This window comes from Capricornis sumatraensis, chromosome 17 (assembly GCF_032405125.1).
Source record: "Capricornis sumatraensis isolate serow.1 chromosome 17, serow.2, whole genome shotgun sequence".
Lineage (NCBI taxonomy): Eukaryota > Metazoa > Chordata > Mammalia > Artiodactyla > Bovidae > Capricornis > Capricornis sumatraensis.
The window spans coordinates 69233121-69248585 of record NC_091085.1 but is presented as its reverse complement, the minus strand read 5'-3'; the positions used below and the strand labels follow the sequence as shown (position 1 = coordinate 69248585).

Below are 15465 nucleotides of genomic sequence, written 5' to 3'. Positions count from 1 at the left end.
AGGAAAAACCTCTGCGTCATGTATGAAGCAGGGGAGCAGCCGTCTTGGCCTCCTGGGTCTGACCACGCGGGCTGGTTCTTTTACCAAGGTGGTGGCGCTGGACTATCCCTCAAAATATAACTCAGTCAAAGGGCTGTTGTTCAGACACTTGGCTGAGGGGTCTCGGGAGCAGAGGAGGTGGAAGCCTCCCCAGCACAGAGGCCCCCTTCGGGCTGGTGATGTGACCCTTCCCTGCTCCTCACCTCCCCACAAGCTGCTTCTCACAGATTGGTCCCCTCAGTGCTACTTCCCCCGTCTGGCTTGCCCAGGGCCACAGACCCCGCCTGGCCTCTCATATGCTTCCAATAGCACTACTTCCTTCTAAACACCACACACAGTGCTTTCCATGTGTTAACTCATCAAATCCTCTCATCAACACTATGAAGTAGATTACTTCAACCCAATGAAGTAGATATTACTCTCGGTTTATAGGTAAGAATAATAGGTCCTATTTAGAGGGACTGAACTGAGCCCAAATGGAATGGATTCTCTTTCCAATCTTCCATTTAGGATGTTTTTGGAGGGATCAACATATCCAGTAAAAAGTAGGTCATCCCAAATTTCAGCACACTCAGCAGTAACTCTGAGCAACCTTACTTCTCTAGACAACAGGCTCCCCAGAGAAACCTGGTCGAGCGATCCCCATTCAGTTTCTCACAGACATCTCTCTCCAGAGATGTTAGATAGGGCAGGTTTTTGTTCAGAGGACTCCGTGTCTAAAAGGCCAGGCACAGCTCCTGCAATAAGAAAAGCCCTTCCGCCCAACATGGCTTCTCGGGGAGGCTGACCTCGGCCTGAAGGCTTTCGAGCCGGATGATGTGCTGGTTGGTTGAGGAGTTTTTCTCCCGAAAGTCTTCTCTGAGGGCGTGTACTTGCATGGAGAGTTGTCTCTCAACTTCTGATGCCTGTAAGCAAAAGAGACCATGGGGCTGATTCAGAGCTTGTACAAAGGAAGGCTGTTCAGGATTTTGCCTTTCATTTCTCAAGCATCTCCTTGCAACTCGATTCTACAGGAAGTACAGATGAGAAAGAACCGGTTTCCTACGCCGTTCGCTTTGTTCTCTCATGCCCAAACAAGACTAACCCCTATCCCTACCTAAAGCATGAATGACTCTGTCTAGGTCTAAGACCACTTCGCTGATCAGAGGAAACAGGCCTAGAAAATAGTAAGTTCTCAAATGTTAGTTATTATCATTATGACTCTGCACACAGCAGAAGCTCCACAAACATCTACTAAATTGAGAGACAGTCTCAGTATTTTACAAGAAAGAATAAGACCAATCAATATACCTAAACCTTAGAAATTCCTTTATCTCACCCATCCATTTCCTTAGTGGGGGCCAGGCAAATAATCTATCTTACTCCCAGTCAGTGTGGGCACTATTTAAAATACCCTGTCATGTCTGTTAAGATTTTTGCTGTTCATTTCTCAAGGATGTTTTCTGCACCTCTCGATTCTCTGGGGAGTGCTGGCCGAGGGGCTCCTCTCCCACCCTGATCTGTTTATTCTCTAACATGGAAACCCAGCAAACACCAACTACCATTCAGTGTACTGGTGTCACCTTCTCTCGAATATGCAGGAGAATGTTTTGAAAGAATGTGCCCTTGGAAAGATCCAAGCCCTGTCATCCCCTCTGAGGGCCTGGCCAGCTCAGCCCACAGCAGAGAGCCCTGAGTGCTGCCCTGCGTAGGGTGGCCACAAGACAGGGTAACTCACTGCCTCAGTGCTTCTCGGAGGCCAAATGGGGTCAGTAAGCTTTATGGGTTCTCAGGGGAGATCACAGCATGCAGAAATGGTGAGGGAAGGCTTTCAGAGGAGGCGAGTGGTAATAATCTTGAAATGGTAGGTGAGCTGTTCAATGAGGCTCTCACAGTAATGGTCACACGTTCAACAGTTCCTTTTATCTTCAAGTGCTATGTAATCAATTGTCCATCTTTTTTCGGTCCCATAGATTCAACAAACATGCCCCTCTCCCTGCCCCCAGACTACAGAGCCACAAGAATCAACCCACAGTGCTAATTTTTAAACAATTATAAGACACACAGCAAAAGAAAAGTCAGACCATCTTTTTTTCTTATTCTAATTTTAGTTTTAGACACTACCGCTTATTTCTGAATCACTTAGAAACACAGTATTAGTTGCTCCTGCCTAAAAATAACATGACTATTATTTACCAAGTGCTTACCATGTGCCAAGAACTGTGCTAAATGCTTTATCTTAATTGTCACAACCAAAGTGGGGCCTATCACCCTCACCCAAGGCAACAAGCTCAGGGAGGTGAGGGAACTTGCCCCACATCTCAGTGAACTACAGCATCAGAATGGTCAATTTTGGGTTATCTTACTCTGAAATTGTCTTCCCTGGTGGCTGAGACAGTAAAGCATCTGTCTGCAATGCAGGAGACCCAGGTTCGATCCCTGGGTTGGGAAGATCCCCTGGAGAAGGAAATGGCAGCCCACTGCAGTATTCTTGCCTGGAAAATCCCACGGACGGCGGAGCCTGGTAGGCTACTGTCCATGGGGTTGCAAAGAATCGGACACGACTGAGCAACTTCACTTTTACTTTCTATTCTGAAATTAGGACTTTAATACTACCTTCTTATGCTGCACTCAATATGCCAGCAAATTTGGAAAACTCAGCAGTGGCCACAGGACTGGAAAAGGTCAGTGTTCATTCCAATCCCTAAGAAAGGCAACGCCAAAGAATGCTCCAACTACCGCACAACTGCACTCATCTCACATGCTAGTAAAGTAATGCTCAAAAATTTCCAAGCCAGACTTCAGCAATACGTGAACTGTGAACTTCCTGATGTTCAAGCTGGTTTTAGAAAAGGCAGAGGAACCAGAGATCAAATTGCCAACATCCACTGGATCATGCAAAAGGCAAGAGAGTTCCAGAAAAACATCTATTTCTGGTTTATTTACTATGCCAAAGCCTTTGACTGTGTGGATCACAATAAACTGTGGAAAATTCTGAGAGAGATGGGAATACCAGACCACCTGACCTGCCTCTTGAGAAATCTGTATGCAGGTCAGGAAGCAACAGTTAGAACTGGACATGGGACAACAGACTGGTTCCAAATAGGAAAAGGAGTACGTCAAGGCTGTATATTGTCACCCTGCTTATCTAACTTATATGCAGAGTACATCATGAGAAACGCTGGACTGGAAGAAACACAAGCTGGAATCAAGATTGCCGGGAGAAATATCAATAACCTCAGATATGCAGATGACACCACCCTTATGGCAGAAAGTGAAGAGGAACTAAAAAGCCTCGTGATGAAAGTGAAAGAGGAAAGCAAAAAAGTTGGCTTAAAGCTCAACATTCAGAAAACTAAGGTCATGGCATCCAGTCTGATCACTTCATGGGAAATAGATGGGGAAACAGTGGAAACAGTGTCAGACTTTATTTTGGGGGGCTCCAAAATCACTGCAGATGGTGACTGCAGCCATGAAATTAAAAGACGCTTACTCCTTGGAAGAAAAGTTATGACCAACCTAGATAGCATATTCAAAAGCAGAGACATTACTTTGCCGACTAAGGTCCGTCTAATCAAGGCTATGGTTTTTCCTGTGGTCATGTATGGATGTGAGAGTTGGACTGTGAAGAAGGCTGAACGCTGAAGAATTGATGCATTTGAATTGTGGTGTTGGAGAAGACTCTTGAGAGTCCCTTGGACTGCAAGGAGATCCAACCAGTCCATTCTGAAGGAGAACAGCCCTGGGATTTCTTTGGAAGGAATGATGCTAAAGCTGAAACTCCAGTACTTTGGGCACCTCATGCAAAGAGCTGACTCATTGGAAAAGACCCTGATGCTGGGAGGGATTGGGGGCAGGAGGAGAAGGGGACAACAGAGGATGAGATGTCAGGATGGCATCACTGACTCGATGGACGTGAGTCTGAGTGAACTCCGGAAGTTGGTGATGGACAGGGAGGCCTGGCGTGCTGTGGTTCATGGGGTCGCAAAGAGTCGGACACAACTGAGCAACTGAACTGAACTGAATACAGTACCTTGAAGTAGTTTTTCCTATTTCCATCACTCACTATTGAAACCAACTTTATGAGTCCAATTTAGACTTAATACTAAGCAATTTTATTTATGATTCTTGATTTCTTTGAATAGAATTTAGGGCCCATAAAGAAAATTTCCTCTTATAAATGCTGCAGTTTGTTCACCTACATCAAATTCAGTTGACTATCAGAGTTTCAAATATGCTGGAGATTACAAAGCACTGGGTAATTTAGGCAGCTGGGACCTTATTCTGAGCATCACCATCCTGACATGAATCATGAGACAACCGAGCCTAAGAGATGCACTGGGGACTACAAATAAGCCCAGTTATCAAAAAGGCTCCTATAGACAGTCTCCTCTCAAAGCAACCTTCCTAGAAATAAAATTTGTCTCTTCCCTCCAGGAATCATGACACCAGAGTCTCAGCTCTTAACCACTATGTCAAAATGTCTCTTTAAAATGTCTGACTCCTCAGATGTGCCCAAGGATACACTGTTGATGAAGGCTTTTAACCTATAGCTCTCTTTTGAATGTCCAACCGCCCAAAGAAGCAGGAATTTCTGGCCTCATTTTGCAGACAAGGAGGTGGAGGCCGAGAGAGAGTGGCACTGCCCTGGCCCTCCTGGTTCTGTGCTCGCCCACAACACCCTGGCCACCTCCGGCCAGGTGGCCAGTCACCGGTCTGTGATGGTTATGGAGGGGAACACATCGGTCAGACACATAAGCACCATTTGCAAGGAGCTAATGCACCTTCCAAAATATATTATTTCCTTCTCTTTCAGAAATGGAAACTGGCACAGATACTTTAGATCTAACAGAATGAATATTAGCTGTTTCTACACATAAATGAAATAATGATGGCTGAAGTTTGTCTGTAACTCTAATGTTCTAAATTCTTTCTAAATAAAGTATCAGAAAGATTATAAAGTCAATTTTACTTCTATAATGAACACAGCACACTGGTGCTTCTCAGTGCTGGAGCCGGGATTTGTACCCAGATCTGCAGCTCCTACCCTTACATTCTCAGCCCCAACACACATCACTCCCTTTCTACTCTCTTTTGCTCCCTCTCAAAAAAGCTTACAAAATGAAAGTGATATCAGAGCAACAACCTTGAATTTATTCTAATTTAAGACAAAGGGTGAATTATTAAAAACCATTTGTAATTTACTACAGTTGAAAACTGTTGCATTACGACATGAATTTAAAAATAATTAAATTTATTTTTCAATTTCCTATTTTTATTTATTTATATTTTTTGGCCACACCATGTGGGATCTTAGTTCCACCAGTTCAGTTCAGTTCAGTTCAGTTGCTCAGTCGTGTCCGACTCTTTGCGACCCCATGAACCACAGCACGCCAGGCCTCCCTGTCCATCACCAACTCCCAGAGTTCACTCAGACTCACGTCCATCGAGTCCGTGATGCCATCCAGACGTCTCATCCTCTGTCGTCCCCTTCTCCTCCTGTCCCCAATCCCTCCCAGCATCAGGGTCTTTTCCAATGAGTCAACTCTTTGCATGAGGTGCCCAAAGTACTGGAGTTTCAGCTTTAGCATCATTCCTTCCAAAGAAATCCCAGGGCTGTTCTCCTTCAGAATGGACTGGTTGGATCTCCTTGCAGTCCAAGGGACTCTCAAGAGTCTTCTCCAACACCACAATTCAAATGCATCAATTCTTCAGCGCTCAGCCTTCTTCACAGTCCAACTCTCACATCCATACATGACCACAGGAAAAACCATAGCCTTGATTAGACGGACCTTAGTCGGCAAAGTACTGTCTCTGCTTTTGAATATACTATGTAGGTTGGTCATAACTTTTCTTCCAAGGAGTAAGCGTCTTTTAATTTCATGGCTGCAGTCACCATCTGCAGTGATTTTGGAGCCCCCAAAAATAAAGTCTGACACTGTTTCCACTGTTTCCCCATCTATTTCCCATGAAGTGATCAGACTGGATGCCATGACCTTAGTTTTCTGAATGTTGAGCTTTAAGCCAACTTTTTTGCTTTCCTCTTTCACTTTCATCACGAGGCTTTTTAGTTCCTCTTCACTTTCTGCCATAAGGGTGGTGTCATCTGCATATCTGAGGTTGATATTTCTCCCGGCAATCTTGATTCCAGCTTGTGTTTCTTCCAGTCCAGCGTTTCTCATGATGTACTCTGCATATAAGTTAGATAAGCAGGGTGACAATATACAGCCTTGACGTACTCCTTTTCCTATTTGGAACCAGTCTGTTGTTCCATGTCCAGTTCTAACTGTTGCTTCCTGACCAGGGATCAAACCTGTGTTCCCTGCAGTGGAAGTGCATAGTCTTAAACACTGGACTGCCAGGGAAGTCCCTATTTTTCAATTTTCAATTTCTGTAACAGAACCCCATTGCAGAATATGGGTTTGTTTTCAAAGTACATTTTGTTGATTTCTCCCCAATCTTTCTGTGTGTATGTACACACTTCTCTGTGTGTGTACAATTAAATTACTCATGATCATATTGCCTATATAAATTTTTCTTTTTTCACTTAGCATCAAAACATCTGATATCAAAAACAAACATCAGGTATCAAAAACATTTCCATGTTATTTATTATTGTGTGTTTGTGTGCACTAAGCTGCTTCAGTTGTGTCCAATTCTTTGCGACCCTATGAACTGTAGCCTTCCAGGCTCCTCATGTCCACGGGTTGCCATGCTCTTCTCCAGGGGATCTTCCTAACCCAGGGATCTAACCTGTGTCTATTGCATCTACTGCATTGGCTGGTGGATTCTTTACCACTAGTGCCACCTGGGAAGCCCAATTATTTATTATTACACTTCTTAGTGATCACTTTAAATGGCTTCATAATATTCCATCAAGAAGATAAGTTATGATTTCCTCTAGCACTCCCTTATTGTTAGGCATATGGGATTTTCCCAGATTGTGCAATTATAATGAATACATGTCACTGTGATTGTGGTAGTAGAGCTTTCCTACTAACAGAAGTAGAATGGAAAGCCTGAGTTTTCCAGTGGAATGCAAAAAACTGAAAAAAGTAGATGATTATAGTTTAGAAGAGGAAATCTACACCAATTTGAACCAAAGATGGGTTTATGATTAGCGTATGCTTAACTGGAAAATTCAATTAACCAAAAGTCTCTATTTTCTTATTTTCAAGGTCTTATTGTTCTTGATAAAAACTTTCAAATTTGTAATGGATGCCATCAGCCTACTTGAGAGTATATTATATGATAAGTCTCCCTTTTACTGTCTTGGGTATTTATAGTACTAAAAGCAATGGCCAGCAGATGACACCATCCTTATTATGGCAGAAAGTGAAGAGGAACTAAAAAGCCTCTTGATGAAAGTGAAATAGGAGAGTGAAAAAAGTTGGCTTAAAGCTCAACATTCAGAAAACTAAGATCATGGCATCTGGTCCCATCACTTCATGGGAAATAGATGGGGAAACAGTGGAAACGGTGTCAAACTTAATTTTGGGGGGCTCCAAAATCACTGCAGATGGTGACTGCAGCCATGAAATTAAAAGACGCTTACTCCTTGGAGGGAAAGTTATGACCAACCTAGATAGCATATTCAAAAGCAGAGACATTACTTTGCCAACAAAGGTCCATAAAGGCTATGGTTTTTCCAGTGTTCATGTATGGATGTGAGAGTTGGACTGTGAAGAAAGCTGAGCGCCGAAGAAGTGATGCTTTTGAACTGTGGTACTGGAGAAGACTCTTGAGAGTCCCTTGGACTGCAAGGAGGTCCAACCAATACATCCTAAAGGAGATCAGTCCTGGGTGTTCATTGGAAGGACTGATGGTGAAGCTGAAACTCCAATACTTTGGCCACCTGATGTGAAGAGTTGACTCATTGGAAAAGACCCTGATGCTGGGAGGCATTGGGGGCAGGAGGAGAAGGGGACGACAGAAGATGAGATGGCTGGATGGCATCACCGACCCGACGGACATGACTTTGAGTAAACTCTGGGAGTTGGTGATGGACAGGGAGGCCTGGCGTGCTGTGGTTCATGGGGTTGCGAAGAGTTGGACACAACTGAGCAACTGAACTGAACTGAAGTAAATGCAAAAATGTATGGTAGTCTCTTGTTCTCATTAGGCTTCAGTGTGCCAATTCCTCCCAAAGCCTTCCAAAAATAAAACTCAGAACTTAAGTTTGTTATGTATTTACATTTTACTACAGTTCAGTTCAGTCACTCAGTCATGTCTGACTCTTTGTGACCCCATGAATCACAGCACGCCAGGCCTCCCTGTCCATCACCAACTCCCAGAGTCTACCCAAACTCATGTCCATCGAGTCAGTGATGCCATCCAGCCATCTCATCCTCTGTCGTCCCCTTCTCCTCCTGCCCCCAATGCCTCCCAGCATCAGAGTCTTTTCCAATGAGTCAACTCTTTGCATCAGGTAGCCAAAGTATTGGAGTTTCAGCTTCACCATCAGTCCTTCCAATGACCACCCAGGACTGATCTCCTTTAGGATGGACTGGTTGGACCTCCTTACAGTCCAAGGGACTCTCAAGAGTCTTCTCCAACACCACAGTTCAAAAGCATCAATTCTTCAGTGCTCAGCTTTCTTCACAGTCCAACTCTCACATCCATACATAAACACTGGAAAAACCATAGCCTTGACTAGATGGACCTTTGTTGGCAAAGTAATGTCTCTGCTTTTGAATATGCTATCTAGGTTGCTCATAACTTTCCTTCCAAGGAGTAAGTGTCTTTTAATTTCATGGCTGCAATCACCATCTGCAGTGATTTTGGAGCCCCAAAAATAAAGTCTGACACTGTTTCCACTGTTTCCCCATCTACTTCCCATGAAGTGATGGGACCGGATGTCATGATCTTAGTTTTCTGAATGTTGAACTTTAAGCCAACATTTTACTCTCCTCTTTCACTTTCATTAAGAGGGTTTTTAGTTCCTCTTCACTTTCTGCCATAAGGGTGGTGTCATCTGCATATCTGAGTTTATTGATATTTCTCCCAGCAATCTTGATTCCAGCTTGTGTTTCTTCCAGTCCAGCGTTTCTCATGATGTACTCTGCATATAAGTTAGATAAGCAGGGTGACAATATACAGCCTTGACTTACTCCTTTTCCTATTTGGAACTGGTCTGTTGTTCCATGTCCAGTTCTAACTGTTGCTTCCTGACCTGCATATAGGTTTCTCAAGAGGCAGGTCAACTCTTTCAGAATTTTCCACAGTTTATTGTGATCCACACAGTCAAAGGCTTTGGCATAGTAAATAAAGCAGAAACAGATCTTTTCTGGAATGCTCTTGCTTTTTTGAGGATCCAGCAGATGTTGGCAATTTGATCTCTGATTCCTCTGCCTTTTCTAAAACCAGCTTGAACATTTGAAGTTCACGGTTCATGTATTGCTGAAGTCTGGCTTGGAGAATTTGGAGCATTACTTTACTAGCATGAGAGATGAGTGCAATTGTGTGGTAGTTTGAACATTCTATGGCATTGCCTTTCTTTGGGATTGGAATGAAAACTGACCTTTTCCAGTCCTGTGGCCACTGCTGAGTTTTCCAAATTTGCTGGCATATTGAGTGCAACACTTTCACAGCATCATCTTTCAGGATTTGAAATAGCTCAACTGGAATTCCATCACCTCCACTAGCTTTGTTTGTAGTGATGCTTTCTAAGGCCCATTTGACTTCACATTCCAGGATGTCTGGCTCTAGGTGAGTGATCAAACCATCATGATTATCTGGGTCGTGAAGATCTTTTTTGTACAGCTCTTCTGTGTACTCTTGCCACCTCTCCTTAATATCTTCTGCTTCTGTTAGTTAGATTTTTACCAATACCTTTCCAAAGGGAAGGTTTCATTTCTGGTAATATGTTAGGTTAGGTTACTTGGACTGACCTTCCTACTGAAAACAGCTAAAAATACTGGATAAAATGGTAAAGACTTCTTAAAAGTGTCAAAGAGCTGACAAGATAGTGATGGAATCATAAGAATGCTTCACACAGGCACATTATTACAACCAACCAATGGAACACAAACAGTAAGAAATAAACCTAACTCCACCACAAATGAACCGCAAAACCACAAGTAAAGCAGGTGGAGAAGAAAATAACTTAGCTAAATGGCTTTGGAAAACAATCCTTTGACTCTGTACTATAAGGTTCAGGAAGAAAGAACTACACAGAGCTATTGAACTGTAGGTCATAACTTGCTTCTCACAGATGTATGGGTTAGCAATTCTAACACTACTATGTTTAACAGAATTGAACAAATAAGTAAATGTATCATGGATAATGAGAACCAGGTTCTCCTGTGGAAAAAGAGTTACAAATAAGGAAAGAGGGAAGGCTAACATGAACCTTGTGGTACTAGATTAGAATTGAAGACATCAGAACGAACTTATGGTGTTTAGCACGCGCGCGCGCACACACACACACACAAGTGGAAGGATTGAGAAAATGATTATATGCATCTGTTTATGAATGAGGTAAGTTTCTACACACTCATTCCCTAATTCTGTCTTCTGAGAGGACCTAAAAGTAACAACATCTTAGTGTACACATTGGATTCTATACACTAATCTCTAAGAAATGAACCAAACAAAGCTCCTTGGAGAAATGGCTTGTTTCAGGGTCAGGGGAGGAAAAAATACAAGATGAGCTTAAACCATCTTAGGATGCCAGAAAGAAAGGAAGTGCTCAATAAATGAGAGAGGTACACTGAATGGACATAGAAGTCAACTTGAAGGAGCTCCCAGTGGCTAAGGCTGGGACCATTTGATCAATGAAACAAATAACGACGGTAATGGGTTAAAATGCACAGAATAAATATTCATGAGTCCACAATGATAAGTAAATAATTGGATACATTAGTTAATGAGGGGAAAGAGGCAGCTCTTCCTTACAGAGAATTCCAACTAATAAATACAGAAGGAATGCTGCAAACAGAAAGTCACCAGCAGGCAAGCGTCACAGCAGTAACTGCTGCAGGCAAGAGCTAGAGGATGCACGCTAATAACTGGTGGCAAAAATTCGACAAGAAACGGGGTATTTATACAGTCTCAAAGTATCTCCCTGTAAGGCTTACTAATCACAAAGAAGAAAAGAGTAACTTCACAGTGGAGAAGCCTGGCAGATACTACCTTATAAGTTAATGTCATCAGTTACAAAAAATGTCAAACATGACATGTCCTCAGTATGAACACTGAGAAGGGCACAACTGCACCTCTGTGCTACCTTGCAAAATGGCATAACCTAATCATGACAAAACATTAGACAAACCCCAAACTGAGGGACTTTCTATAAAATAACCCATCATTACTCTTTAAAACTATCAACTTCAGGAAAAACAAGTCTAGACTGAAGAACTGTCAGAGATTGAAGGAGACAAAACAAACATGACAATTAAATACAACATGGGAGGTTGAACTGGATCCTGGGCCAAAAAAGGACAAAGGTGGGAAAGCTGGCAAAATCCCAGCAGGTATGTGGATTAGCTAATACTGCCTCAATGCTGGTTTCAATAACTACTATGGTTACATAAATGAGATTCCCTGGTGGCTCAGATGGTAAAGTGTCTGCCTGCAATGTGGGAGACCTGGGTTCAATCCCTGGGTCGGGAAGACCCCCTGGAGAAGGAAATGGCAACCCACTCCAGTACTCATGCCTGGAAAATTCCATGGATGGTCGCCTGGTGGGCTACAGTCCATGGGGTCGCAAATAGTTGGGCATGACTGAGTGACTTCACTCACTCATGGTTACATAAACTAGAAGGGTATATGAGAATCTCTACTTTTTCCTAACTTCCCTGTAAGGCTAACATTGTTTAACAACAACAATTTAAAAATACCTGATTGGTAGTGCCCCTAGACACTTTGTTGGAGAAGACGAGTTATCTCTGAAGGATGGTAATGTCATTCAAGATAAAATAATCTCCATAAATAATGTTCTAATAAAAATAAGCAGATTATAGTAAAACAAAACAAAAATACACATGGAAACAAAGATTCATGAGCAAGAACCAGCATAAGCAGCAACAGAAACAGATTCACAATGACTTCAGATCCTAGAATTATCAGTTACAGATTATATGACAACTGTGATTGTGTTTAGATAAATAAAAGGCAGGATTAAAAATATCTCTATACAACCAACCAGTCTGAAAATGGCACAAGATGTCTAGCGATAAAAAACAATCCTTTTAGTTCACATAGTGCCCTGGACACATACCTCCAGCAGAACACATACTCCATTTTGTTACAGTGATTACAGTTGCCCATTTGCATCTTCCCCCTCACCACATTTTAAGCTTTTTAAGACAGGGGGTGATGGTGTCTAGTTCATTTTTGTATTGCCAATGGATAGCACAATGCCTGGCATATGATAAGTACTCAAAAAATACCTGAACTAAGTTTATCTCTTTCATGGCTGTCGGAAATTGCCCTTGAGCAAGTAAAAAGGAATCAAGTCTAAATGTATAGTAATATAGCTACCATGGGATGAAAAAAGAGTGTAAATCTCCAAAGAACCAGAGGAGACACACACACCCCCAAATTAAAGTCAAAATGTTAACAAAGTTTATTCAGCTTTTAGAGTGGCTAGATTTATGCTACAAACTAGGGATACAATAGTGAGGAAGAGAGAAAGTGTTAGTCGCTCAGTCTCAGTCAGTGTCTTATCTTTGCAACCCATGGACTGTAGCCCATGAGGCTCCTCTGTTCATGGAATTCTCCAGGCAAAATACTGGAGTAGGTAGCCATTCTCTTCCTCCAGGGGATCTTCCAGACTCAGGGATCGAACCTGGGTCTCCTGCACTGCAGGCAGATTCTTTACTGTCTGAGCCAGATCTGGTCTCTAAAACTCTCAGAGCTGGAACCTTACTAGAAAAAAGAAACCAGTTACTGAACGCCATCACTGCACACACGAGGAACCTGAGGCCCAGAAGGAATCCATAAGGATCACATAACAAGTAACTGAAAGGTAAAACAAGTGAGATACCAATTTAGGGAGAAGGACTTTTGAAAGGATGGAAAAACAAATCACAAGAAACAGGAACTTAAATTTTAATAGCAAGGTAGTTGACAGAGAAAGGTTAGAGACTGAGAAAACAAAACCAAACCTGATGCTGGTTAATATTCAAAGAAAAACAGTTCCTTTTCCTGGCCTCTCATCTTGGATTTCAACTAGTTTGAAGTATAATTTACTATTTTAACCTCTCTTCTGCTAGACTTTGAGCCCTAGTATCCACAACATTATTTAGTACATCACTGGTTGTTAAAACATATTTGCACAATGAATGGTATATATTTTATCAGAAAATCGGTTTTCCTATCAGGTTCTATTTTTCACTTTACAATACAGAATATCCTCTCTAGACTATGCAAACCACTACTTCTTTTTTTTTTTTTTTGGCCAAAGCAAATACAGAAACAAATATCTAACAATTCTTTCAAGTGAAAAATTCAAGATTTTAACAAAATGAAAATAAATTTCATGTTGATCAAGCTTTTCTTTTTATTTTAGCTTAATGGGAATCTTAGTTTTCCTAAGCAACCTAAAGTTCCATACCTATTACAGGTAGATATTTTCCAGTCTAATCATGCTGGGTTATTGGGTTCTTGCAAATTTATGGTGTTACATGATAACGGTGTGGCTACAGACACTCGCTATACTATTTGCTAATTAACACTCTCTTAGTGCAGGTATGTGATGCAGACAGATGAGACTCACTTTGTACTCAAGACCTGCCTGTAGAACAATGTTCACTGCAGCACTGTTTGTAAAAGACTAGAGGCAACCAAAGTGTCCACCATTAGCAGACTGTATGTATCAGTGCAATCAAATGCTAATCTACCTGCACCGATATGATAGGCAAGAATTCTACCAGTGAGTCACCCATGCATCGAGATTACTTTGCCTTAATGTGGAAAGATTTCAACAATGTAACATATTTTAAAAAGCATATTTGATCCTATTTATATGAAATTATGTGTATCCTTATTTAGTTGCACACATGCATAGAAGAATGCCTGGAAAGCTGTTCATCAAAATACTATCAGAAATTACTTCTAGGGCATGATATTCCTAGCAATGTTTGCCTTGGAAAAGAATTTTTTGTAAAGTTGAAATATTCAACAGTAGTATGTATTATCTTTAATAATGAGGGAAAATAAAGTTATTTATTTAAAAATAGATAAATTCATAAAATATCAACCTAGGGACAAAGGTAAAAGGAAAAAAGTATAGCATTAACATCAAATAAAGATCAGAAATTTTAGTAATAACGAGGCTGGGGAGAGTGATACAACAATTATAACAAACCTCAGACAGCATAGGCTTAGAAAGACAGAGGGGGAAGAGTATTTTACTTTTTAAACTTTTAAAGTTTGAAAATTTACAAAGTTTCATGTCCCTATGAAGTATACAAAAAATACAAGACACAATCTCCACCCTCAAGCAATGGAAGGAGAAGGAGGTGAACGCTCATGAAGAAAGCCAATACAAAGTACAGGATACTGGCACGCACTGACACGTGGCATGAGGGATGCAGAGACCGCTCAAGACAAAGTATGGCAGAGGTTTTAGGGAAGACATCTTAAGGAAGGCCAAGCATGCAGTGAGTGATCTGGAGAAAACTATACAGCCACTGTACCCCAGTTTCTTCACCTGAAAAATGGTGAGTAAAAGATCTACCTTAGCATTAAGATGAAATAATGTTAGGGAACCATGGACTGAAACCTTCTGCCCTGACCAGGGATGAAAACAACCACTTGCACAAGTTGTCTCTCATGGGAAGGTTCCAATAAGAAACAAGGAAATGACAAGCTGCTGCCAACCCAAAGAATTTGGGAGGGGCCGAAAAGAGGGAGGAGATGCCGGGCTATAGTATGTCCTGCCAACCTCCCGGAAACTCTCATGCTGGAATCTGGCTTCACCGGGAGACTTGCAAGCCACCTGGAAAAGCCCTGAGTCAGACCATACATGGACACAAGCAAGGTGATGGGGCAGCGACAACCCAGAAATTAACCCCTCCTCCATAAAACCCGAGACTGTGAACCAAGAGGCAGAGCAGTCCTGGGTCCCCTGACCTTGCTGCTCTCCTCTCAAGTGGCCCCTTTTCAATAGTGTCTTGCTTCATCAGCAAGTGTGTCTCCTTGGATAATTCATTTCCAAGTGTTAGACAAAGCCCCTCTTGGGGCCTGGAAGGCATCTCTCTCTAGTCACAGTAATGTAGATAAAACGTTCAGTACAGACAAAATATGTAATAAGTTGTAGTTATTACTCTTATCTATGATTAAGTGAAAACTCCAAACAGAATACTGACATGTGCTCAAAGGAAAGCATGCAATTTCAAAGTTGAAACCTCAGAGACTACCTGGTCCCGACCCCTAATTTGGTGATTGATGAAACGGAGGCCTGGGTCAACAGAGTGAGGCTTTTGATGTCATCTGAGTGAA

The 15465-nt window shown here is 41.9% G+C and overlaps 1 protein-coding gene across 2 annotated transcripts in view; it reads right to left on the bottom strand.

Annotated features, from left to right (window-relative positions):
- Positions 1-15465, bottom strand: part of BICDL1 (BICD family like cargo adaptor 1) — an 83561-nt gene that overhangs the window by 26630 nt on the left and 41466 nt on the right. For both annotated transcript variants that reach the window (XM_068990070.1, XM_068990071.1), the window contains exon 3: positions 828-944. In XM_068990070.1, the coding sequence (XP_068846171.1) occupies positions 828-944 (117 nt within the window). The remainder of the gene's footprint in view (positions 1-827; positions 945-15465) is intronic.